The sequence below is a fragment of the Urocampus carinirostris genome, chromosome 11 (assembly GCF_059441175.1).
Source record: "Urocampus carinirostris isolate Australia breed hairy pipefish chromosome 11, RoL_Ucar_1.0, whole genome shotgun sequence".
Lineage (NCBI taxonomy): Eukaryota > Metazoa > Chordata > Actinopteri > Syngnathiformes > Syngnathidae > Urocampus > Urocampus carinirostris.
In genome coordinates, this window is record NC_142359.1 from 5,191,759 (window position 1) to 5,218,661 (window position 26,903).

Consider the following 26,903-nt stretch of genomic DNA (forward strand, 5'->3'; position numbering starts at 1 on the left):
GGAATTCAATACAGGGTTCGAACACTTTTTCATAGTCAAATTCAAGGCCAATTTTCCAATATTCCAGTACCTTCAGAGGAAGAAATCCAGCACCGATCAAAAGAACGTTTTTTTTCCTTGTTGACTTTTATAATTAAAATAAAAATCGCTCTTTTGCTGCTACCACGTACTTTACGCTATTTTGAGCTTTTCCGAAATCTTTTTCAATGGGCTGCTATAAACTGACATGAATTCTGCCATTCTGCTTCAACAATGTTACACTTGTTTAAAGGTCGGTCCTTCAGCAAACCTCCGCACTTGCAAGGCAAGCATTTCTGACCCTGGCTCCCATTCTGTTCCTGACCTGTCCTGTATCCTGTATCTGGTATCCTGTATCGATTCCCTGTCCCTGGCCTCTCGATCGTCTCTGATTACCTGACTTGTTCCGATCTCCCGTCCCAGCTGCCCGACTTGTTTCCGTCCACTGACCACGCTCCGATCTCCGTCCTGGCTGCCCGACTTGTTTCTGCCCACCGACCACGCTCCAGTCTCCTGTCACATAAGTTTCTAAAGGTTTTGGGGAATAATGGAGTTTCATACCAAAGACAAAAAAGAACGTACTGTATGTCTAAAAAGCAACAAAAAAAAGACAAATTTGGACTCATTTTAATAATATTCAATGCTCTGAAGAGGAGTGCATTCAATCTTTCAACCGACTGCTGATCTTTTGCTTATTTTACTTTATATTTTGTGCGTGTTTTTTAGAGGATCAATGTTTAAATTGCTAAAAATACAATTGTAAGGTGTTGATATTTTTTTACATTTTATATAAAAAAAATGTTTAACACCGAAAAGTTAATATATTTACGTTTTATTTTATTGTTTTTCATTTTAAAGGGATTTTGTCTTGTTGTGTCTTTTAATCTGTTTGGTGTGTAAAGAGCTGTAAAAATACAAAAATTGTTTTGTATTTCACATTTTTGTTCGTAGATTCATATTTCACGTGTTTTTCAGGGATCCCCTGTAAAACATATACATTTACTAAATAATTTGTTATTTTATTGATAACATATCATTAAAAAATACAAAAAATCTGAGTCGAGCCAAAAAAGCCGGTTTTCTTAATAGAGCTGTCCTCTTGGGTGACTATACAGGACAACGCCATTTCGACAAACCACCAGAGCAGGCATGACGTCATTTTCAAGCACTTTTTAAAAAAAAAATCTTCATTTATTTGGATGGCTTCAGAGTCAGACTGCTAAATAACATGGCAACAATTTCAAGCATTTTCAAGGATTTTAAGCACCCTGGTCATTATGGTCAGAATATTGACAGACATGGCAGGTTTGTGTGTCACGTCATTTCAGGTCCATTATCTCCAGCATGTTCAGGCCATCGGAAGCTCATGGTAGGCTGGATACCGTCCGGTCACGTGATGATAAATCTGCAAAAACGACATTTATCGGAATATCATTTTTAGAGACTCCATTTTCGATCCCTGGAGCGCTCACCTGTCTTTCTATGTCGGCTAAGAGGCTGCTAGCTCCAAAGCGGAAGAGGTGAGGATTCAGCCATTCGTTGCCCAGCTCCTCTTTGATCAGAAGAAGCCACACCAAAGACTCCTTGGCTGTTCTGATGCCCCCTGCTGGCTTGAAACCCACCTGAGGGCCCGCAAAGAGCCGTGAATCACAAAAGACAGGAACCAGTGTTCCCTCTAAGCTGCACATTCTCAGCGCATAAGAAAATCGAGCCAGCGCACAAAAATCAGGGCTCAAAATTACTAATTAAGAAGCGAATTAAGTCAAAGTTACAGTGCATGAAGGTCAAAATACACGGGTTCCCCTGACGTTATGTCCTAAATGCGGTATTTTGAAGTCAAGTCGGAGTAGAACGAAGTTGAGTAAAGTTAGTAGAGTTTGTCGAGAACCGGCTTCTTCGGCTCGGCTCACTCAAACGAACTGGCTCTTTCGGGTCCTAAACGGCTCTTCGGGTTGTTTTTGCTTCTTTAATCCCAACATGACCAAATATTATGTAAAATGATGCACAAAATGACTTAAAGGAAGGAGGGAAATAGAACAAAAAAGAAAAAAAATACCAAAATGAAAAAGTTGTGAAAAGCTGAGAAAAAAAGAAACAAAAGGAAGAGAAAAAAGAAGGAAACATTTTAGAAAAAAGCCAGAAAAAAGAAAAGAAAGAAATGTAGGAAAAAAGGAAATAGAGAGCAAAAAGAAAAAAGTAACAGATCGGAAAAAATAAACACAATTAGATTTTTTTTAAAGGAATTTAAGTTTGTGTTGCATTCAAATCATTTCCGATTACATCAAGTGAATCTTGTCGCCAACATTGTACTTCCACTAAAAAAATTTGATTAAGTACTCTTCCGTATCTTGCAACCGACTCAATAAGCTCCCAAAAATGTTAATATTATGCGACAAAATAAATCAGGAAATAAAAAGAAATGGAAATCTTGTGAAAGAATTGTAAAAACAAACGACGTTTGTAGGCCGTACAACCTTTGCAATCGTACATGAGTCAATTCATTCAAAAGAGAAAAATCATTTTGCATTGGAAACTCAGCAAAATGTAACTTGATGTCAAGTTTTGGACATGTTTGATAATGATTTAGTTGCCACACTTGGGATTATGGTTGCTCATTGTTGTTTCAAGCGCTGCTCACCGACTTAGTGTGAACGCTCAGACCCGTAAGGAAAATGACAGGGAACATTGGTAAGCAACATTCTCCACAGCCCAGCCAGTGGATACCTTTTGCATTAAATGTAATTTGTATTTGATTGTACAAAATCCTTTATAGTCAAAGGTATAGAATCCTTCACCCCCCCAAAATTATTTGTCATGTTGTTTCAGAGTTCAAACTTAAAGCTGAGAAACTAAAAATATGTTCTAAGAATCGATCACATGTGAGGCACAATCGTATACCATTTAACTTCCTGTAGTAACAGACACTGATAAATACTGTATCCTCTACATTATGCGGTATACGAGGCAAACCGGGTTATTAGGCGCACTATCACATTTTTGGCCATTATCTTACAGAGGCGAGTCAGACTCCATTTTGCTCTCTCTTTAAATGTTCTTGCAACACCGAGCTACTGCCATGATACGCAAGATCTGCTTTGCAAACTTTCCATGAGTTTTTTTTATTTCTATTATTTGGATCCAGGCTGATGCTCCTAGTCTGGAATTACGGTAAATGAATCTAGTCAAAACCGTGTCCCGATTTGGACCCCCTTTACCTTGTGTCCCGTACGCAGGAAGTAGTCCCTGATGGCCCTGGCCATCACGATGGCAACAGGGTAAGTCGCATTGACTGATTCCTTTCCAGTTGACGTCTTGATGAAGTCGGAACCTGGCGAGAATTCAAGGGAAGACATTACAACACAAAAAAAACACGATTGATTCCTATCAAGACCAGGAAAATGAAAAAAATTATGGTAATTAAAGTCGTCTGGTGCAGTGTTTCTGGATTCAGAAGTGAGTCATGGACCCGTTTTCAGTGAGTAGACGGCGATAATGCCCTATTCGATCTCTTAGTCCTGTTGAGTCAATTGGCGCCGTGTTAAAGAGGGACCACATCTCATTTCACTATGATTTGGCTTGTTTCATTTCCTTTTTCTGCCAAGGGTCCCCAAAAAGTGAGTGATAAGCAGTGACAAAAAATATCGAGTCGAAGAAGGAAATGATTGCAAAATGTGAAAATATTGTACGAGAGTCTGCCGTTGAAGCACTATTATCAAAGCCCCAAAAATTCACAGATTTTTGCTTATTTGCACTGGCTCCCTGACAAGTTAAGATGTAATTGATGAAAATTTGTTTCTTACATACAAAGGTTTGCATGGACTTGCTATTGTAGGCTTATATGAGAGTATATACGGTACTTGAAGTCGTTTTAGTTTTGCTGGTCATTTAGTTTTTTAGTTTTTTAAAAAAAGGTGAATATATATTTTGCAACATTCATTGCAGCCTGGTCATCCTGGAAGGGAGGATTACCTCAGGTTTTGAGTTTTTCCTTGCCCTCATGTAGGTTTTAGATCAGGGGGATGCTGTAATAAGTCAAGCCGTGTTTATATGTGACGCTGCACAGACCACAGATTATTGCCAACAACAGACTATTATGACACAATCCCCTGATCTGAAACCTACATGAGGGCAAGGAAAAACTCAAAAACCTCAGGATGAGCCAAGTCAAGTCATGCTTATTTGTGACACCCTTAATCACAAAGAGTCTCAAAGGGCTGCACAGACCACAGATTATTGCAGACCACACTTTTGAGACACCATCCCCTGATCTAAAACCTACATGAGGGCAAGGGAAAACTCAAAAACCTCAAAAGGAGTCAAGTCATGTTTATTTGTGACACCCTTTATCACAAAGAGTCTCAAAGGGCTGCACAGACCACAGATTATTGCAAACCACAGACTATTATGAAACCATCCCCTGATCTAAAACCTACACGATGGCAATGAAAAACTCTAAAACCTCAACATGAGGAAAATGAAGTGACGTTGAGAAGAGACTGCACATGATGTAATCCCCCTTCCAGGAAGATAGGAACATATGGAAACTAGGGCTGAACAGACCACAGATTATTGCAAATGACAGACTACTATTACACCATCCCCTGATCTAAATCCTACACGAGGGCAAGGAAAAACTCAAAAACCTCAACATGAGGAAAATGAAGTGACGTTGAGAAGAGAGTGCACATGACGTAATCCCCCTTCCAGGATGATAGGAACATGTGGAAACTAGGGCTACACAAACCACAGACTATTGCAGACTACAGACTATTATGACACCATCACCTGATCTAAAACCTACATGAGGGCAATGAAAAACTCTAAAACCTCAACATGAGGAGAATATCCTTCTTATTGAATAAATGTGAGATATTTTTTCTCTCGGCTTCTCATTCGAGTAGAATGGTGGGTCCTTAAGTCAGTTGAGAAACAGTTCTATGGACAACGATCATGACTTTTGGAACGGGTCAATATGCTTTTTGTATTCTAGTTACAATCCTTACTTTTTTTTACACAAATTACTATTAATTATTCTTCCTGTTCTCCATTTAAATCCCAAATATCAGACACATGAGTGAAAAGTTTACTCTTGATACTCCGGTCAGACAGGAACAAATGTGACTGCTGATGCTAACAGAGGACAGCCGTACTCTCATCAATATAGTTCCTCATTTCTTTTCATCCTTCGCAGCCAATTATCAGCTTTCCCGATAAAAATAGAAGATGAAATGACACTCTTTTAATAAACGATCCACAAACTAAAGGGTGATAATCACTCCTTCTGCCTCCCCTGGAGTATAATGACTGTTCATTACTGAACGGAGCAAGATGAACATTTTCCAGTTCATTAAAGAGACGCTGTATTTCTTTGCATGCGGGTCTTTTTCTTCTTTTATAAAAAAAAAAAAAAAAAAAAAAAAAAAAAAAAAAAAAGCATTTCTCCCCCCTTCGACGTGACATACCGTATTTTCCGCACTATAAGGCGCACCCCGAAAAAATAGTTTTTGGTCCTATATTTGACATATATAAGACGCACCGGATTATAAGGCGCTACAATGGGGACGTGGACAAAACAGTCAGATAGTTCAGTCCAACTTCTTACCCCCTTAACATTCCCAAAGCTTGCAAAGAAGCAAATACGTGTCTCAGACATATACGGAAACAGTGTCCGTACGATGTCACTCAAATGCATCGTTCCAAATATCATCCGGAAGGTTAAAGTCTCGGGATTCAAGAAATGCCAACCATTCCTTAGTTTCTATTTTCTTTTTCGCTCGCAACTTTACTGTGCATATGACAATAAACACTTGGAATTGAGTTGAATTTAAAAATCGACACTCCATTCCATCCATTATCTGCACCGCTTATCACAGAACATCGAGTTTAGTCTGAAACAAGATACAGGGAAAATATATAGCCGGAGTAGCTCACCGAAGTTGTTGTGTTCAATAATAATGTGCAACCATGGTCCTCTTATATCCGTGAGTGTAAAAAATCCAGGAGAGTCAAATATTTACAAATACAATACAGAATATGATTGACACATCTTTTTCGGCCAATTGCAGGCTTTGTTTTGCCGCTTTAGCCTATGCCAGCCTGTAAATAATAAAAAGGATCCGCCCCCTTTACCTCCGAATAACTTTAGCCAATAGTGATCCATTCAAATGAGGATTGACACATTGGTTAGCCAATGAAACGCCGGTAAATAAATCCCAGCATACGCCGCGGACGACTTCGCCATCGGGGGAAAATCTAGTCGGCGGCTGCTGCATTGGTTGCAAGACTTTGCGACTTAATATTGATCCATATATAAGGCGCACTGTATTATAAGGCGCATGGTCAGCTTTTGAAAAAAATAAAGGCTTTTAGGTGCACCTTATAGTGCGGAAAATACGGTAATCCTTAAAGATTTGTCATGGGGTGTCTTAATTACCAGATAATGGATAACGGTTATTAAATACCGGCAGCGGTAATGAAGCTCCATTCATTTGTGCGTGATGGGGGGGAATGGGGGTTGTACTGGCGGAAGAAAATAGCTCGCGTCAGAGATTAATAGGTGAAATTATCATTCAATTTCAGGAATCTCATCCGCAATTCAGAGGAACAAGAGGAGATTAAGAAGGGAGAGCGACGACAAAAGCGATGGGTTTTAATAATGATCTCCTTAGTACACCTTCTTCATAGCCAAGTTTAAGCAATTCTTAAAGCAAACTTTTATCAATTTCTCCGGTACCATTAAAAGAAGAAACCAAGTGTGAATCACTATCGGACTACAGTGTTATTGCTACAGTGTTATTGTTACTGTTTACCTGACTGCCCATTTTGCACATCTGGTTAGCTACTCCTCTTGCACTCTTTGCACTACTGTAAAATACTATACATAGCTATAATTATTTAGTATATTATTAGTACTTCCAATACTTCAACTCAATACAACATTGTATTTATATCTGTACATTCAAGGAAACTGTGCGGGTCAGATGTATCGACATTTCGTTCTGTACTAGAATGACAATAAAGTAGATCTGAATCTGAATCATGTACAGTAATCCCTCGGTTATCACGGTTAATGGGGACCGAGACCACCCGCGAAAACTGAAAATCCGCAAAGTAGCGGCGCCCCTTCAAAAATACTTAAAAAAAACGTATACAGGTAAACAGTATACCCCCCCTCTATACAGTACACCATATAGAATACAGGTAGAGAGAGAGAGAGAGAGAGAGTGAAATTTATGTTATAACAAAAAAAAACTGTAAAATATGTTGTATGTACACGGAATAGGACTGCGGCGAAACCACTACGAAGCATTCAGTATGATTGTATTAACCGCTCTCAACCACAGCAGCCATCGTAGTTTAATTCGCTAGTTAACACTACCGGTTACATATTGAAAATATAAACAGTGAAAATGTGATATTTGATGAGTGTTTGTGAAGCGTTCTGGGAAACAACAGTTAAAAAAAGGGTCTGTGTTTATTTTAATGAAAGAGAAAGAGCTACCTTCTGACAATAACAACATACTTTAGCCAGCGGCATCGAACGGCTTTTACAACAAATACACAAAACCACACACAATTAGCCGTGTTTAGGTAGTACAAACAACCGCTCGCTTTTGGTATAATAAAGTCAAACTTGAGATGAAATGTGACAAGAGAATATACTTACGTCGTGTCGCCGAGTTCCTCCATGATAAACTAAGCGCCACATAAGAAGGGGGTGAGGTGGGAGGAGTTACAGGAGGAGGGGGTGAGCAAAGCGGTAACTCACCATGACTAAGCATTGTGTCAGGGCCTCCCCCTCCCCTTCACAATAAGAGTGTCCACACCGTATCCTCAGTTGACAAGCTCGCGCTCAATGGCGTCAAGTCAATAAATGCTTTTATTGAGATGGTAAGGTATATTTTTCAGACCCGCGAAGCTCTGAACCCGCAAAAGTGGAACCGCCAACTAGCGAGGTTCGACTGTATTTTGCAGGTCCACAAATATATATGAGAACCACTGTCAGAGCCATTATCCAAGGTGTGCAGGCCGTTACATCAGGCGTAGCAATGCAACAACATTTGACAGTAAAGCATGTGTGATGGTCTGGGGCTGCTTTGCCGCCTCAGGACCACGTTGGTGCCCTCAAACTCAAGCCCTCTTGGATCATGCAGCAGGGTAACAATCCCAAACACACCAGCAAGTCCACGTATGAATGGCTAAAAAAAATTAAAAAAAAATAAATGAAGGTTCTGGAAGGGCCACGTTAAAGTCCGGGAATAAAACCAATTGAGATGCTGTTAACGGGCAGCTTATGCCAGGAATTATTTTTTACATAGGGCCAGATAGGTTTTGAATTTTGGGAGGAGGCCTTAATAAATAGGATCAACATTTAAAAACAAGTCATGTGTTTTTATATAGCGCGTTATCACAAGGAGTCTCAAAGGGCTGCACAGACCACCGACTATTACAGACTACAGACTATTATGACACCATGCCCTGATCTAAAACCAACATGAGGGCAAGGAAAAACTCAAAAACCTCAGGATGAGTCCAAGTCAAGTCTAGATATGTTTATTTGTATAGCTCTTAATCATAAGGAGTCTCAAAGGGCAGCACAGACCACATACTATTGCGAACTACGGACTATTATGACACCATCCCCTGATCTAAAACCTACATGAGAGCAAGGAAAAACTCAAAAACCTCAAGTCAAGTCATGTTTATTTGTGACGCCCTTAATCACAAAGAGTCTCAAAGGGCTGCACAGACCACAGATTATTGCAAACCACAGACTATTATGACACCATCCCCTGATCTAAAACCTACACGGGGTAAGGAAAAACTCAAAAACCTCAGGATGAGTCAAGTCATGTTTATTTGTATAGCCCTTAATCACGGAGTCTCAAAGGGCTGCACAGACCACAGATTATTGCAAACCACAGACTATTATGACACCATCCCCTGATCTAAAACCTACATGAGGGCAAGGAAAAACTCAAAACCTCAACATGAGGAAAATAAAGAAACCTTGAGAAAGTCATTAGCTGGTATCTATTAACATGTACTCGTTAGCATTCACCCGTAGAGAAATTATTTATTTTTGAACTTTTTAAGGACACTACGCACTCCACTTTTAATGCATAATTCTTTTTAGCATAAAATTATAGTCAAGGAACACTGGGTTGTCTCTGTGATATTAAAAATGGTTTGATGATATGAAACCTTTGTGAGTGATAAATATGCGAAAAAAACACAGAAAGTACTTCTTCAATGCACTGTCCGTGTTAAATAAAAATGACAGTAGTACATAGCTTCCATTTTCAGTTGCAGGAAGTTCTTCCATTACAATTAACCACTAGGAAACGCTACCTTCATTTTTTGCATTGGCCCATAATAAATACTTCTACACATCTTTTTAATATGTAACATGCACCTGCCCTTTTGGCCGCGACCTGTAGGAGGACGATGACGCTTTATAGGCCATCGCCATACAAACTAATCCCAGCTGCCGTTAATCACGAGGGAAAAAGAAATGAAATAGCAAAGCAAAGCCACCGGGGAGCAGGGTCGGCCTTGTTTTTAAGCAGATTTGTTGAAAAACATGGAAATAACTTCAAGCATTTACAAGCACTTCCCCCACAATTTCAAGCACTTATACTCCTTGTAATTACATGGTAGAGGGATTCTGAAAAACTGAAGCATGGTTTGATTGAAAGTGGGAAAATGTAATCGACAACGTTTTTAGGATAAAATAAAAGTGTTGTTTTTTTTGTAATGGATTTTCAAATATCAACTTTTAGATTCTAAAAAAAATTATTTACCTTTTAATTGTAACGGAAAGTCGTGTAAAACACCTGATTGTGTAATATTTGACCACTAGATGTTGCTGTATTGAGTAGTGCAACTGAAAACGACTGTTATAGATTTTTTTGCTAAGGGTACCCCCAAAAACCTGTCTTTTTTCTTCTTTCCTTTTATTTTATTTCTCTTCCTTTTTTGCTTCTCTCCCTTTCTTCATTTCTTTTCTTTTCTTTTTTATAGTACTGTATTTGCGCTCTTTTTTCCTTTCTGTTTTCACTTTTTGTCCTAGCTTTTTCCCTTTGTTATTTTCATCTTTCTTTTTCTGCGGTCTATTTTTTTCCTGTCTTTTCTTAATTACTGTCGTTTTTCTTCCATCTTCTCATTTTCTTTGTTTTTACCTTTCCTTCTTTTTCTTAATTATTTACCTTTTTATTGTTTTCATTATTTTCTTTATTCTTTCTTTTCTTCTTTTTACTTTCCTATTTAATCTTCTTTTCATCTAGTTTTTCCTTTTACATTCTTTTTAGTTGTTCCTTTTTTTCTTCCTATTTTTTATCTTCCCCCTTCTTTCTTTTCATATTTATTTTTTTGACAATTTTAAAAACTAACCTTTTTTTCTCACTTTGCAAAAGACTGGGGGGGAAATGGTCACTTGGTGTCTCTGTATATTTGTATTCTTCCCTGTGCTTTGTAGCGCTCCTTTTCAGTTGCACCACTACACAATGCAGTGACAGCAAGTGGTCAAATAACACACACTGTCCCTTTAAGAATGACCTTCTGTGCATGTGCGTGTGGAACTGACCGGCCATCATGGCGACCAGACTGGCCTTGTAGACGTTTGTGAAGGTGCCCAGTTCGCCCACAGCCAAGATGGTCTTCATGTGGGCGTCGCCACAGGCCTCTCGGAACTGGCGGATCTCCTCGTACATATCTGTGGGAAAATATACCGTAAATTCCGGACTATAGAGCGTACCTGATTATAAGTCGCACCCACCACATTTTAAGAGGAAAACCGATTTTGCACATACACAAGCCGCACCTGTATATAAGCCGCATGCGCCCACATTTAAACACAAACACAAAATGAACCCAAACCCGACTTCAAGTACCGCGATTGAAACTAAATGTCCTTCAATAGAGTCCACAGTCCAAAAATCACAGCCGGCAAAATGAACGGAAAATGATACCGGTACTTAAGGTTTGATGCAGACCTGCAGAGTCCGGGTCCCGTTGAAAGTAATCCAAGGAAAAAAAGTGTATATTCCAACAGTAAGGGGGGGAAAAATATATCAGGTGAACACATTTACTCACGCGACTCCTTTTTCTTTCACCAACTTTTTACCCCCTCTTCTTTCCTTGTCTGTCCCTCACCTTTAGCGATCCCCAGTTAAACTCGGCACCCCGCGTTTGTTCCGCCCCTCATTTTTCGTTCACACGTGCAAAACATATCAGAATAAGTGTCTCAAATAAATACAAATAAATACATTACAAAAATATACAGTTGCAAATACATATTATACATGGGTTGCACATATTTACAAAGAAAGACGGTACACCGAGAAGAGAGTTTTCAAAGATTTAATAATAATAATATAGCTTTGACAGGGCAGTAAATGGTAGCAACAATCCGTTAGAAAAATGACATAAATTGGCCGCATCACTGAATAAGCCGCAGGGTTGAAAGTTTGGGAAAAAAGTAGCGGCTTATAGTCCGGAATTTACGGTAAATGGAAAAAGGATTATATTTCGTGAATTCCGGACTTTGGAGTGTGTCAGTATAATTGCCCATTTGAGGCTGACAGGAGCTTTATTACGTAGACACTTTGTTAGCTAGCTAGCTCATTTTCATAGCTCTCCCACACATCAGTGGTCTCTTTAGACCAAACAAGAACTAATACTGTTTCTTGAAAATTAAAACCAGAAATAAGTTTGGCTTATGTTTATTATAATCAATTGAATTACTTCCAGGTACATTGAATAGATTAATAATGCTTATGATTGATGATTTTTTGAGTTACTTGCCTTCAAGTTTAGTTCGATCTCAAAGTGTCTGTAATAAACCCAGCTGTTACTAAGCTTTGGGTGTTGTGCCATTTCATTGGTGGTTGTTTGCATCTATTTAGTCATTTATTTGTTTTTTAAATAACCCGAAGCAATTTGTACTTCAACACAGTTGGTTGTCCGCTCTTGTGTTTAAGGTTTTCAACCTGATAGCTGCTAACTCCCTGCGAACCCACTGATAAACCCCAGCCGATACCCGTCAACCCGGGACCCCTTCATCACCACCTTGAATTTACATAAACACAAGGTTTTCATTTTGTTATGTGTCGTCGTTGCAACATGACTGAAAATCAAAACTCAACATACAAACAAGGACACGGGACCCCAACAGGCAGCTGTGGAGATTCACGGGAAGAACCCGTGACCATCTACCTCTTGAAAATAACTGGACAAATAAGTAGCCTGCGGTGTTTCGAATCTAAAGAAAACGTAGCAGTTTATAGTCAGGAGCATTTACAAAAAGAAAATATCCTGTCTCTACCTTCCCAGTGTCCAGTCAGAGCAAGCGTCCTGTTGATAACTATGTCGATCTCCGTGGCGCCGTCCGCCACTGCCATGCGGACTTCCATCAGCCTCGTCTCTAAATGTGTCTGGCCTGCTGGGAAACCTGTAGCCACTGGAAGAAATAGTTTAGCGATTTGGATTTAGTGCTTAAAAAAAGTAGGGAAGGGTTCAAAAAAATTACGATTTTCCCAAGCTTTCAAGCCTGCGGCTTATGCAACTATGCGGTTAACTGATGCGTTTTTTCTAATGGCCACCAGGGAGCGCCCGAGCGGCAAAGGTAAGAGACAGGTGGAATATATGTGTCGAATAAGACGCAAGTTGAATGTAACTTTGCCTTTGTGCATGAATAAAACTGGCATGAACAATTTTTATGCGTGTTTATGTACACTTTGTGTGCTTATGTACGTTTTAGTGCATGTTTACGTACATTTTTATGCATATTTATGTACGCTTCATGTGCTTGTATACGTTTTTGTGTGTGTTTACGTACATTTTTGTGCGTGCTTACGTATGTTTTTGTGGGTGTTTACGTAGATATTCATGTGTGTTTATGTACGCTTCATGTGCTTATGTACATTTTGTGCGTGTTTGCGTACGTTTTAGTGCATATTTAGGTACGTTTTTGTGCGTGTTTATGTATATTTTTACGAATGTTAATGTACGCTTCATGTGCTTATGTATGATTTTGTTCGTATTTACATACGTTTATATGCATGTTTATGTACACTTCATGTGCTTACGTACGTTTTTGTGCGTGTTTGTGTAAGTTTTTGTGCATGCTTATGTACGTTATTGGGCGCGTTTGTTTTCCTGCGTGTTAACGTACGCTTTATGCATGTTTATGTACGCTTCGTGTGCTTATATATATTTTTGTGCATATTTACTTAAGTTTATAAGCGTGTTTATGTACACTTCATGTGCTTACGTACGTTTTTGTGCGTGTTTGTGTAGGTTTTTGTGTGTGATTACGTACGTTTTTGTATGTGTTTATGTTTGTTTTTGTGCATGCCTACATACGCTTTTGTGTGTGTCTGTATGCAAGTTTTTGTGTGTGTTAACATATGCTTTATGCAGGTTTATGTACGCTTCATGCGCTTATATACATTTTGTGCGTGTTTGCGTACGTTTTAGTGCATGTTAAGGTACATTTTTGTGCGTGTTTATGTATTTTTTATGCATGTCTATGTACGCTTCATGTGCTTATATATATTTTTGTGCATATTTACATACGTTTATATGCGTGTTTATGTACACTTCATGTGCTTACGTACGTTTTTGTGCGTGTTTGTGTAAGTTTTTGTGCGCCGTTGCGTACATTTTTGTGCGTGTTTACGTACACTTTTATACAGGATTATCTACGCTTCATGTGCTTATGTATGTTTTGTGCATGTTTACGTATGATGTTATCCATGTTTATGTACGCTTCATGTGCTTACATGTTTTTGTGCATATTTAAATTTGTATATACGCATGTTTCTGTACACTTTTTGTGCTTATGTACATTTTTGTGAGTGTTTGTGTAAGTTTTTGTGTGTGTTTGCGTACGTTTTTGAGCGTGCTTACGTACGTTTTTGTTCGTGTTTGTTTTTGTGCGTGCTTACGTACGCTTTTGTGCGTGTTTGTGTAAGTTTTTGTGTGTGTTTGCATACGTTTTTGAGCATGCTTGCGTACGTTTTTGAGCGTGTTTGTTTTTGTGCGTGCTTACATACACTTTTGTGCGTGTTCACGTACCATGATGCAGGATTATGTACGCTTCATGTGCTTATGTACGTTTTGTGCGTTTACGTACGTTTTTGTGCATGCTTGGGTATGTTTTTGTGCGTGTTTACGTACATTTTTTTTGCGTCAACATACATTTTTATGTATGTTTTTATTCATCTTACGTACATTTTACGTGTGTTTACAAACGTTTAACAAATGTTTTTGTGCATTTTAGGGCGGTAGTAGCTCAGGAGGTAGAGCGCTTGTCTTGGGATCAAGGCATCCCAGTTCGAATCCCGGCTCGTCCGTTTTACATGTCGAAGTGTCCTTGGGTAAGACACTGAACCCCTAATACCCCCAATAAGCAGGTGAGCGTCTTACATGGCTGCAATACAAGGCCGCTATTGGGAAATGTGGAGCACATTGTAAAGCGCTTTGGGAAGTCATTGACTTGAAAAGCGCTATAGAAATGCAGATCATTTCATTTCATATGTTTCATGCGTGTTTTTAAGTATGCTTTCTGCGTGTTTACAAACATGTTAATTGTTATTTTATTGTTTACTGTTTACTATTTCTTTTTGTTACACTTCAACTGTAGGTTAGATCTGTTGCTGTTGAAATGAAAGAAATATTACAAAGTTCTATAACACAACCAATCTCTATTTAACTGACTCGAATACCGCTCAGAAAATTTCAAATTCTTTGTCATACAACAACTTTTTTTTAACGGGAATACTTACTTACCTTGGTAACATGTTACTTTTACTATATAATAATTCAATTATTAACTCTTTAATGAAGAAGTAGTGAGCAACCGTGACTAATTACTTCATTAAAGTAACGTTCCCAATTCTGCACTTAACACATTCAATGAGAATCTTTTTCCTCATTGTTCGGGAACAAATGTGCTGTGTTTAGAAAAGATCCCTTGTAATCAGAAAATCTAGCCAGCGCACAAAAATGAGGGCTCAAAATTACTAATTAAGAAGCGACTTAAGTCAAACTTACAGTGCATAAAGGTAAAAATACACGGGTTCCCCTGACGTTGTGTCCTAAATGCGGTATTTTGAAGTCAATGTCGAAAGAAGTTGAAAAGTAAAGTCAGTAGAGTTTGTCGAGAACCGGCTTCTTCGGCTTGGCTCACTAAAAGGAACCGGCTCTTTCAGGTCCCAAACGGCTCTTCGGGTTGTTTTTGCTTCTTTAATCCCAACATGACCAAATATTATGTAAAATTATGCACAAAATGACTTCAAGCTCGGAAAAAATAAACACAATGAGATTTTTTTTATGGAAATTTTAAAAAAAGTAGAAAAACCACGGAAAAAAAGAAGTTTGTGTTGCATTCAAATAATTTCCAATGATATCGAGTGAATCTTGTTAATGAAATGAAATGATCTGCATTTCTATAGCGCTTTTCAAGTCAATGACTTCCCAAAACGCTTTACAATGTGCTCCACATTTCCCAATAGCGGCCTTGCAGCCATGTAAGGCGCTAACCTGCTTATTGGGGGCATTAGGGGTTCAGTGTCTTACCCAAGGACACTTCGACATGTAACACGGATGAGCCGGGATTCGAACTGGGATCCCTTGATCCCAAGACGAGCACTCTACCTCCTGAGCTACTGCCGCCCCAACATTGTACTTCCACTAAAAAATGTGATTAAGTACAGTTCTGTATCTTGCAACCGACTAAATAAGCCCCCAAAAATGTTAATATTATGCGACAAAATATATCAGGACATAAAAAGAAATGGATATCTTGTGAAAGAATTGTAAGAACAAACGACATTTGTAGGCCGTACAACCTTTGCAATAGTACATGAGTCAATTCATTCAAAAGAGAAAAATACTTTTGCATTGCCGGAAACTCAGCAAAATGTTACTTGATGTCAGGTTATGGACATGTTTGATAATTAATTATCTTGCCACACTTGGGATTACGGTGGCTCACTGTTGTTTCAAGCGTTGCTCGCCGACTTTGAGTGAACGCTCAAACCCCTGGAAAATTACAGGGAACATTGCTTGTGATTATAATATGAAGGGTTATAATGTCGGCTAAATCATACTGAAAAACTACAGTAAACAAATGATTTTAAGTTGTTATTCTTTTATGATTGGGCGAAGAAACAAAAAGTCACCGCTTTAAAGTAAAATGGCATTTGGTATCAAAACATTTAGAATTTCCTTTTTATTTTGTTGTGTCGCAGCTTACCGGATGCAACCGGAAGATTGGCGTTTGCCGCTTTCAGAGATTTGACGGCGTCGGCCACGCGTGACGGATACACGCAAACTGCGCCGGTTGTCACTCCTGCAGAAATAGAGGAGAGGGTAGAGAACGATTTGAGCTGGTCTGTGTCTCCCCCTGCAGGCTGGAAGCAGAACTGATGCGCTTGATCAGTGGTGTTTTTAGCTGGTCCTTACTTCAGGACCCAAATCAAGTAGGGCACACAAAAAATCGCCTTTTTACCTTCCTATTTCTTTACTTTTCCCTCTTTTTTTCTTGGTTTTTATCTCAAGTTAGTTTTTTTCTAGTTCTTTTTATTCAGGTTTTTTATTCTTTTTTTAATGTTCTTTCTTTTTTATTGTTGTCAGTTTTTCTTTGTTCTCTCTCTGTCTCTTTCATTTTTTTTTCTGTCTTTCTCTTTCTCTCAGTCTCTTTCTTTCACTTTTTCTATTCTACTTTCTTTTTTTCTATTTCTGTCTTTTTCTGTCTCCTTTATTTCTCTCTGTCTTTCTCTTTATCACTTTCTATCTTGTTTTATCTCTTTTTACTTTCATCTTTTTCTGAGTGTTTCTCTTTTCTTTCACTTTTTCCATTCTACTTTCTTTCTTTCTATTTCTGTCTTTTTCTGTCTCCTTTATTTCTCTCTGTCTTTCTCTTTATCACTTTCTATCTTGTTTTATCTCTTTTTACTTCCATCTTTTTCTCTGTGTTTCTCTTTTCTTTCCCTCCGTTTCTTTCTTCATCACGTTTTCTATCCGGCTTTATTTCTCTCTTTTTATTCCTCTTGTCTTTTTCTTGCTATTTCTTCCTGTTTTTCTTTCTCTCTCTTTTTATCACATTTTCTGTCTTGCTTTCCTTCTCGTACTTTTCTTTTTTTTTATCTCTTTCTATCCATCTTTTTCTCAGTCTGTCTCTCTTGGTCTCTTTTTCTGTCTTTTTCCCCACTTTCTCTTGCTTTCTCTATCATTCTTCATTTTTTGTCTTTCTTTCCGTCTAATCTCCGGCCCAGTGAGAGTGTTTTTCCTAGCATGCGGCTCCCGGGCTAAAATGAGTTGGACAGTCCTGCATAACACACAGGGTTGGGTAGGGTTACTTTAACTGGATTACTTTGAATTACTTTTGGATTACTCCAATATCAAATATGCTAATAAAAGACAAAATAAACTAATCATGAGTAAAATGACTAAATTTTGTGCAGGCTTGGGGAGTAACAAAATACATGGAACGGCAAAAATGATGTTTGCAAGCTGTTTGGATTTATTTTCATTTTCTGTCGCATTTTATGTTCGTTTTCCCGGAGATCAAGGAGCTCAAAGCCAGGAGAGAAAGCTTACCACGTGTAGTGAGTCATCATTGTATTCATATTTTGATTCTTTTGTCTTTTATTAGCATATTTGGTATTGGAGTCATCCAAAAGTCATTGAAAGTAATCAAGTTAAAGGAACCCTACCCAACCCTGATAACACACCACAGCACATACACACCTTGAGCAAATACGTTTAAGCCTACTTTACAGTTATTCAAACTAAACATGTCAGTAAAACTACAAACCAAAGAAAGTGAAATGTTTATAAGATTTACCTTAAGTAACCCATTGCAAACTACACAGTGTCCCTTTAAATAATACATAAAAACTAACAATTGTTACACCTTTATCATGCATGTGGATTTCCTTGAGGAGCTCATACTGGATGGGCTGTGTTGCCTTCATGCACAGCCGGTGGACATTGGACGGCGTGTCGTCTCCTGCGAGCGTGGTCAAGTCGATGCACGTGACGGCCTTCAGCAGCCAAGCCGCCTGCGAAAAGAAAATGAAGTTATTAAAGAGGAAGATGCTTTCCTTAGCTAACAAACTTGGACCTCTCCACCTGCTAAACCCGCTCAGAAGAACATGTGGGTCTTTGGCACTCCCTAGTGGCTACCTGGCACATTTAAACAATGTTTTATAATGAAAGATACAGTACAGTGGAACCTCGGTTTTCAAACGCCTCTCAGTTCGAACAAATCGGGTGTCCGACCAAAAATTTAGAGAAATTCTTGCTTCGCTGTTCGGTCCAAAAAAAAAACGGAGTTCGAACGCCGGTAATGCGTGAGTGCGTACGCTAGAGTGCGATGCTAAGCGGCGTACGGGTGTTTTAGCCCCTTATTATGCCTCCGAAGAAAGAAAGTGCAAGCAGCAAATTTGCTAAAGGTGAAAAAAGAAAAGTAGTGCGTACAACTATTGCATTTAAGAGAGAAATAATAGCCAAATATGAAGGAGGTATGCGAGCGCCTTCTGCTGACCACCACAAAGGTAAGAAATCCCATTTATAAGATTACGATAATGCGAATGTACGATTAGCCTGGGTTAGCTTTATGTTTACATTAAACATTCAAGGTAAACATTCAGGGTGTTGGAACGGAGCCCCCTTTCCAATGAACCGCTCACCACTTGTTGTGGAGACCCGGGTGCTAAGTGACTCGTAAAAGACCTGATTTTTTTTATTTTTACACGTTCATGTTTAATGCGAACGTACGATTAGCCTGGGTTAGCTTTATGCTTACGTTAAACATTCAAGGTAAACATTTAGGGTGTTGGAACGGATTAAAACGATTTACATTATTTTTAATGGGAAAAATGATTTCCGTGATCGAACAATTCGGTTTTCGAACAGGGTTCTGGAACCGATTATGGTCGAGAAGCGAGGTTCCACTGCATATGGTTTCTGTAGCATTGAACTGGAAGGTAACTGTAGTTTTCCATAAGGTCCACATGATGGCGGCAGAGTATCATGTCAAGTAGATGGGGTCATTAATTTATACAGTCAGTCATGTTTATTTGTGACACCCTTTATCTCAAGGAGTCTCAAAGGGCTGAACAGACTACAGATTATTGTAAACTACTTTTTCTCTCTCTTTCTCTTTCCCCCCCTCTCTCTTTTCTCCCTTTCTTCTCCTCTTTCTGTCTCTTTTCCATTCCCTCTCTCCCTTTCTCTTTCTTTCTCTATTTGCTTCTTTGTCTTGCCTTGTCTTCCCTATATTCGTTTTCTCTTCCCTCTCTTTCGCTCTCTTTTTTATTTCTCTGTGTCTCACCCCTTTCCCCGCTTTCTCGTTTTTACTTCTCTTTTTCTCAATATCTCTTCTTTCTTTTTCTTGTCGTTTTTTCCCTCTTTAGTGGTTTACTCTCAGTTTCTCTGTTTTCCCCTGTTTCTCTAAAATATATTTTTTTTTAAATCACAATTTACAGAAATTGTTTGTAAAAAAATAAAAAATAAAGTACAGGACTTTAATTTCTAATTTAATACTTGAGCCTGTAAATTTTTGAGTGATAAAAAAATAAAGGTTTCCTATTTGATTAATGGTCAGCGACAAGGGCAGCAAAATTTGGGGGGGAAAAAAAATTTGATTTTTGATACCAGTATTGCAATTTCGATGTGATTTTCGGTTATTAAAGAAAATTACATTCTCTGTGCTAGTTTTGTTTTTTGCAATTAGAGATCCCTCGGTTTTTGCGGTTAATGCGGTCCGGAACGATGCGCAAAATGTGGAAATCCGTGAAGTCAGGTTGCACCTTCATAAAAGCCCCCAAAGGGTTAAACTTGCCTCCAGATGACGTCATTATAAGAAAGATATTTAGAGAGCGGCTGGCTAGCTGCATGCTAGCATCGGGTGTCCTCGAATTGAGCCAGGTCCACGCATTGATTGAAATACAAGAGTCACGAATTGCAGCACTAGGTCATCCATTTCATGGTTCATGGACCCGGCGTTGGCATGATACAGGGTCCAGAGCGGTGGCTTAGCAGAGTTGTTAGCCTAGCCTTACCATTAGGCAGAACCTGCAGCCTATTTATTGAGTTCTCTCTTGAAAGCAGAAGTTGCAGGTTTCCTGTTAACCTATACAACGCCACAAAACAAGAACTGAAAACAGCTGACAAGCAGCAAGCAGAAGTTGCAGTTTCATGTTGACCTATACAACGCCTCAAAAAAAGAACTGAAAACAGTTGACAAGCAGCAAGCAGAAGTTGCAGTTTCACGTTGACCTATACAACGAACTGAAAAAAGATGGCGAGCAGAAAGCAGAAGTTGCGGTTTCATGTTGACCTATACAACGCTTAAAAAACGAACTGAAAACAGTGTACAAGCAGCAAGCAGAAGTTGCAGTTTCATGTTGACCTATGCAACGCCTCAAAAAAAGAACTGAAAACAGTTGACAAGCAGCAAACAGAAGTTGCAGTTTTATGAAGACCTATGCAACGCTTAAAAAACAAACTGAAAAAAGATGGCAAGCATAAAGCAGAATTTGCAGTTTCATGTTAATCTATACAACGCTTAAAAAATGAACTGAAAACAGTGGACAAGCAGAAAGCAGAAGTCGCGGTTTCCTGTTGACCTATACAACGCCTCAAAAAAAGAACTGAAAACAGTTGACAAGCAGCAAGCAGAAGTTGCAGTTTCACGTTGACCTATACAACACTTAAAAAACGAACTGAAAAAAGATGGCGAGCAGAAAGCAGAAGTTGCGGTTTCCCATTGACCTATACAACGCCTCAAAAAAAGAACTGAAAACAGTTGACAAGCGGCAAGCAGAAGTTGCAGTTTCATGTTAATAATAATAATAATAATAATAATTTCCTTGTATTGTCATTCTGTGTAACAATGTACACAGAACGAAATGTCGATTGCACCTGACCCGTTGTAGCGAGCCGATGCAGCCGCAGCCAACAGAGGGCGCCGCCGACCACTTTTTAAGTCTTAGGAATGACTCGGCCGGGGCGCGAACCACCGACCTCCCAGTCTCAAAGCGGGCGCCTTACCATCTAGGCTACTGAGTTGACCTATACAACACTTAAAAAACGAACTGAAAACAGATGGCGAGCAGAAAGCAGAAGTCGCGGTTTCCTGTTGACCTATACAACGCCTCAAAAAAAGAACTGAAAACAGTTGACAAGCAGCAAGCAGAAGTTGCAGTTTCACGTTGACCTATACAACACTCAAAAAACGGACTGAAAACAGATGGCGAGCAGAAAGCAGAAGATGCGGTTTCCTGTTGACCTATACAACGCCTCAAAAAAAGAACTGAAAACAGTTGACAAGCGGCAAGCAGAAGTTGCAGTTTCACGTTGACCTATACAACACTAAAACAACGAACTGAAAAAAGATGGCGAACCTATACAACGCCTCAAAAAAGGTCTAAGTCTCTTACTTCAAAATGTCATAGACTACTGCTAAGATTATCTGATTTTAGACTTGTATTGCGGTGGTCTCCAGAATATATTCTGCCGATAAAACCTTCTCGAGAAGCAGTTCATCTCCAGCATCTTAATTTACTAACATTCTCCTTACTCGAAATTCAACAAACACCCAAATGACAAGATCAGAATCCATGATCCTTCTTCATTATGTTGAAAGAAGGTGTCTGGTGACAATAGTCGACAATGGAATTGATGGTTAAACTATTTCTATTATGGACTTTTTTGTTGACAACGCCGACAAGTCGTTACGGCTCTACCAAGTCGGACTTTTGCTTCGAAAACGGCTTCATGAGGGATTATATTTACAATTTTTCCTTTCAAACAAATGCAAAAATGCGTTTACCTGCCACTGTTTCTTGGGCAGTTGAAGTCCTTGAATGCGTTGTGCTCGCCGATGCACGGCTTGAGTGTTCACTCTCACGTTTGAGATCCACTCCAGATCTGATGAACAAAGGGCGAAAAAAATCAATAAAAATTTTAAGAATTTTTCCCAGGTATGACAAAATGAAAACAAATCTTTATGAAATGTTATATTTTTTTTAGTAAAAAAAAAAAAACAATACAGGTGACTTATACAAGCCTTAAATATACTTGAACAAACCCTAAACATACAAAATATAGCACTGAAGCAACTTACCAACAAATTCAACTTATTACATACGATCGTCCGGAACGTCTTGTTTGTAAGGAAGGCAGCATCTGTATATGGTAATTTGTAACTACCGTAAATTCCGGACTATGAGCCGCTACTTTTTTCCCCAAACGTTCAATCCTGCGGCCTATTCAGTGATGCGGCCAATTTTTGTAATTCGAGTACAAAAGGTAAGATTTAGACCGGTGGAATATATGCGCCGAGGAAGACTGCAACTTCACTAAAACTGGCCGCATGCAAAAGGCAACTTTTTCGCAAGTCTGCCAGTGGATCCCGACAGCGCGGGGCAGCATCAAAAAATCCACCATTACCAACGGGTTCCGAAAAGCCGTGACGGAGAGGAGGGCAAAGAATCAGGAGTGGCTGGAACGTGGGACGACGTCTATATGACAAAGTTTCTTTCCGTCACTGGGGAAGACGACTTTGATGGCTTTAGTTCTAAGGAGGAAGATGAGGACGGTTTACCCTGATTTTTACAAGTACGGTATGTTTTTTTAACGTTTACTGTGTTGCGAGCGTGTTGCTACCATTAACTGCCCGGATGAAAGTTATATTCATCTCATCTCTCATCTCATTAGCCGTACCGCTTATCCTCATTAGGGTCGCGGGGGGGCTGGAGCCCATCCCAGCCATCTCCGGGCAGTGGGCAGGGGACACCCTGAACTGGTTGCCAGCCAATCGCAAAGTTATATTATTATTATTAAAGCTTTGAAAACTCTCTCGGTGTACTGTCTTTCTTTGTAAATATGTGTAGCCCATGTATAAAATGTATTTGCAACTGAATATTTTTGTAATGTATTATTTTAGAGACTTATTCTGATGTGTTTTGCACGGGCGAATCAAAAAGAAGGGGCGAAAACAATGGGGGCTGACGGGAAGTGGATTAAAGGCGAGACATGTTCCTGGACGCGGCGGACAATAGTGGATATATATCTTTCCCACCCTTACCTTTGGAAATATACACTTTTTTCCTTGGATTACTTTCAACGGGACCCGGACTCTGCAGGTCTGCATCAAATCTTAAGTACCGGTATCATTTTCCGTTCATTTTGGTGGCTGTGAATTTTAGACTGTGTTCTTTAATGAAGGACATTCAGTTTCAATCGCGGGACTCAAAGTCGGGTTTGGGTGAATTTTGTGTTTGTGCTGCATTTTTTAATGTGGGCGCATGCGGCTTATATACAAGTGCGGCTTGTGTGAGTACAAAATCAGTTTTCCTCTTAAAATGTGGTGGGTGCAGCTTATAATCAGGTGCGCTTTATAGTCCGGAATTTACGGTAGTTACTTTTGGAGTAACAAACTACTTATTGGTGTCAGTTATCTTAGGGGGGCAATTGCAACCAGTTACAAAAGTTGTAAAAAAGATAACAAACATACACCCTTGGCCAAATTCGATTTCTGATTGGGGGCGGGTCTTGCAACTGGTTACAAAACTTCGCAGTTGGGATTGAGCTTCTAACAAAACAACAAAAAACAATATTCTATGAAATCTAGACTTGATTTGACTCATTCTGAGATTGAGTTTTTCCTTGCCCTCATGTAGGTTTTAGATCAGGGGATGGTGTCATAATAGTTTGTAGTTTGCAATAAGCTGTGGACTGTGCAGCCCTTTGAGACTCCTTGTGATCAAGGGCGTCACAAATAAACATGACTTGACTTGACTGAGGTTTTTGAGTTTTTCCTTGCCCTCATGTAGGTTTTAGATCAGGGGATGGAGTCATAATAGTCTGTGGTTCGCAATAATCTGTGGTCTGTGCAGCCTTTTGAGACTCCTTGTGATGAATGGCGTCACAAATAAACTTGACTTGACTCATCCTGAGGTTTTTGAGTTTTTCTTTGACCTCATGTAGGTTTTAGATCAGGGTATGGTGTCATAATAGTCTTTAGTTTGCAATAATCTGTGGTCTGTGAGACTCCTTCTGATGAAGCGTGTCACAAATAAACATGACTTGACTCATTCTGAGGTTTTTGAGTTTTCCCTTGCCCTCATGTAGGTTTTAGATCAGGGGACAGTGTCAAAATAGTCTGTGGTTTGCAATAATCTGTGGTCTGTGCAGCCCTTTGAGACTCGTTGTGATTAAGGGCGTCATAAATAGACATAACTTCACTGGACTCATCCTGAGGGTCTTTAGTTTTTCCTTGCCCTCATGTCGGTTTTAGATCAGGGGATGGTGTCATATTAGTCTGTAGTTTGCAATAAGCTGTGGACTGTGCAGCCCTTAGAGACTCCTTGTGATAAAGGGCTATACAAATATACATGACTTGACTCACCCTGAGATTTTTGAGTTTTTCCTTGCCCTCATGTAGGTTTTAGATCAGGGGATGGTGTCATAATAATCTGTGGTCTGTGCAGCCCTTTGAGACTCTTTGTGATTAATAGCTATACAAATAATCGGGACTTGACTTATCCTGAGGTTTTTGAGTTTTCCCTTGCCCTCATGTAGGTTTTAGATCAGGGGATGCTGTCATAATAGTCTGGAGTTTGCAGTAGTCTGTGGTCTGTCAAGCTCTTAGAGACTCTTTGTGATTAAGGGTATCACAAATAAATAAATGAACAGAAAACAATTAATTTGCGAGTAACTCAGTTAATTAGATAAATGAGGTAACTAGTACATGTAACTAATAACAGCTGTCCAGTAAACTACGTTCTATGGTTAACGCTAGTTAACGTTTGTTCTACTGTATTCTTTTGCGACATGTTCTACTTTATTCTCGTGCAACATTTTAAATTGTATTTCCTTGTGTGAAATAGACTTTTAAGATACATTTAATTTAAATAATAAAACCTTATTTTGACGCTTTAGAAAGCAGTGAGAAATGCAGAGTGCTGAGTCATGCGTTATTAATTACTAGGTCACGTGACAACTTTGTCACGTTATTTGGGGTTTTATTATAATTTTACACCGATTTTCAAGTTTTCCTGTACCCTTAATTGATTTTTAAACGTTCCACATTTCTCGTCCAAAGAAGTAGAGGAGAAAAAAAGTTTTGTTTTCATTGCACAAGAGGTTTGCACAACGGAATGATGCGTTTTACAGGTCGTTTACCTCGAAAGTGTTACTTATTAAGCAGCGACCCAAATGACATTTTTAAAGCCAGAAACATGAATTTAAACTTAATTTTGGAACTTACCGAGAGGGATTCCCGGGTTTCTAGCAGACATAATGAAAAATTGTATTTTTACGTGCAAGAAATTGTCCTCGACGTTTGCACAGCGAAATTGACAGTCTGCTTTTCCTGGTCAAAACCGGAAGTACCGGAAGTGGAAAAGCCTTCAAAGTAAAATCTAACATAACAACGCTTGTTAAAATGGGTAGAGTATTACTCTTCAAGTAGTAATTATTTACTAAAATACAAGTTTCAATTTTGAGAAAGCAAGCCTTATTTATTATGTTGTAATTACAATTTTGATTTAAATGTATTCAGTGATTCGCTCGTAATGTGTGAGTTGTTCCTACAGAGGGAGCTCTCAACTTCTATATCGGTGTTTTTTCCAATCTTTTTAAGCTCAGGCACACATTTTTCCCCATTAAAGGTACAGTGTGTGATATTTGACCGCTGGAGTTTCTGTACGGAGTTGTGCAACCAAAAACGAGTGCTAAATGCACAAGGAAGAATACAAACTATGGACATGCAAAGTAACCAAGAGAAAACATTAATTTTTCTCCATTTTTCAACTAGCGTTTCAAAAAGAACGTAAAAAAAGGAAAAAGTAATAGGGAAAGAAAAGAAAGAGGAAAAGGGAGAAAAAGAGAAGGAAAAACATGATAAGAGTAAAAGATAAAAAAGAAAAAGGAAAGAAATGGGAAAAGGGGAAAACATTAGGAGAGAAAAAACAGAAAAGCGGGGGAAACAAAAAAGGAAGGACGAAAGGAAAAAGGAAACAAAACACATTAAAATTCCTAAAATGAGCAAAAATTCTCTTACATTAAAACAATTTTCTTGTGTGTGAAAGAATTCAAACTGTGTGCAAAAGAAAGTAAAGGAGAAAAAAAGACTGAGTGTAGCAAGATGGCGGCCAAACATGTCAGCTCCCTCTAGATGAGCATCATCCGCCATTTTTGTGTTGGGTGGATTATTTAGTCTTGTTTATTTTTAAGAGTTTTAATCTATAAAAGGTGAAACATGGTGATATGCTGCCACCTACTGATATGGATGAATATTACAATTATCTGGCTGATCACTGGGAGAAAGCAAAGAGACTGAACAATTACTTTCCTGCAGCGTGACCTGACACACTGTCAGGACCAGAACGGAAACAGGACCCAATTGCGTGGCGTTTACCACAAGTTTTTTTGAAATAGAGAGGAAGGACTGCGCCCACGATCCGGTGTTCGCTGGACGCGGGAAGCAAGTCGCTTTTGGACTCAGACTGTGATTCCGAACAGGCGGTGTCAGGGACAGAAAAGCGGTTCGGTTGCCGGGGCTGGGAAAGCAAAGCGTAGTCGGGGTCGGAAACGGGTCGTAAGCCAGGACGGGAGTAGACGTAGTCAGGGACAAAAAGAGGTCGTAAGCCGGGACGGGAGAGCAGACGTGGTCGGGGACTAAACGGGTCGTAGCTGGAGACAAACGGGAGCAAAAACGGGACAGGTGGGAGTCAGGGTCGAAAAAGGCTTGCCTTGTTCACACAGAGGTTCGCAGACGGACTGACAACAGGAGATTGACACCACTGGGTTAAAAAAGGGGCAGGGAGCCAATCAGAATCCAAATTGTAATCAGTATTCCTGTT

General features: G+C 39.2%; 1 protein-coding gene across 1 annotated transcript; it reads right to left on the minus strand.

The window, feature by feature from the left end:
• Positions 1 to 1,016: 1,016 nt before the first annotated feature.
• dera (deoxyribose-phosphate aldolase (putative)) lies at positions 1,017 to 25,445 on the minus strand. Its single transcript, XM_088347266.1, has 9 exons — positions 25,307 to 25,445; positions 21,866 to 21,963; positions 17,942 to 18,089; positions 16,280 to 16,375; positions 12,344 to 12,478; positions 10,604 to 10,732; positions 3,234 to 3,346; positions 1,491 to 1,640; positions 1,017 to 1,423 (listed from the first exon to the last, which is right to left on the minus strand). The coding sequence occupies exons 1-9, from the start codon at positions 25,335 to 25,337 to the stop codon at positions 1,367 to 1,369; spliced, it is 957 nt and encodes a 318-aa protein (XP_088203392.1). The 5' UTR covers positions 25,338 to 25,445; the 3' UTR covers positions 1,017 to 1,366.
• Between the last annotated feature and the right edge of the window lie 1,458 nt (positions 25,446 to 26,903).

Bases quoted from the DNA above. Each gene is read 5' to 3' on its own strand.
- dera (XM_088347266.1), bottom strand. From the start codon at position 25,337: ATGTCTGCTAGAAACCCGGGAATCCCTCTCG. The intron at 18,090-21,865 runs GTAAACGCATTT...TTCTTTTCGCAG, and splicing joins TGCCCAAGAAACAGTGGCAG to GCGGCTTGGCTGCTGAAGGC. The intron at 1,641-3,233 runs GTAAAGGGGGTC...GCGGGCCCTCAG, and splicing joins TCCTGCGTACGGGACACAAG to GTGGGTTTCAAGCCAGCAGG.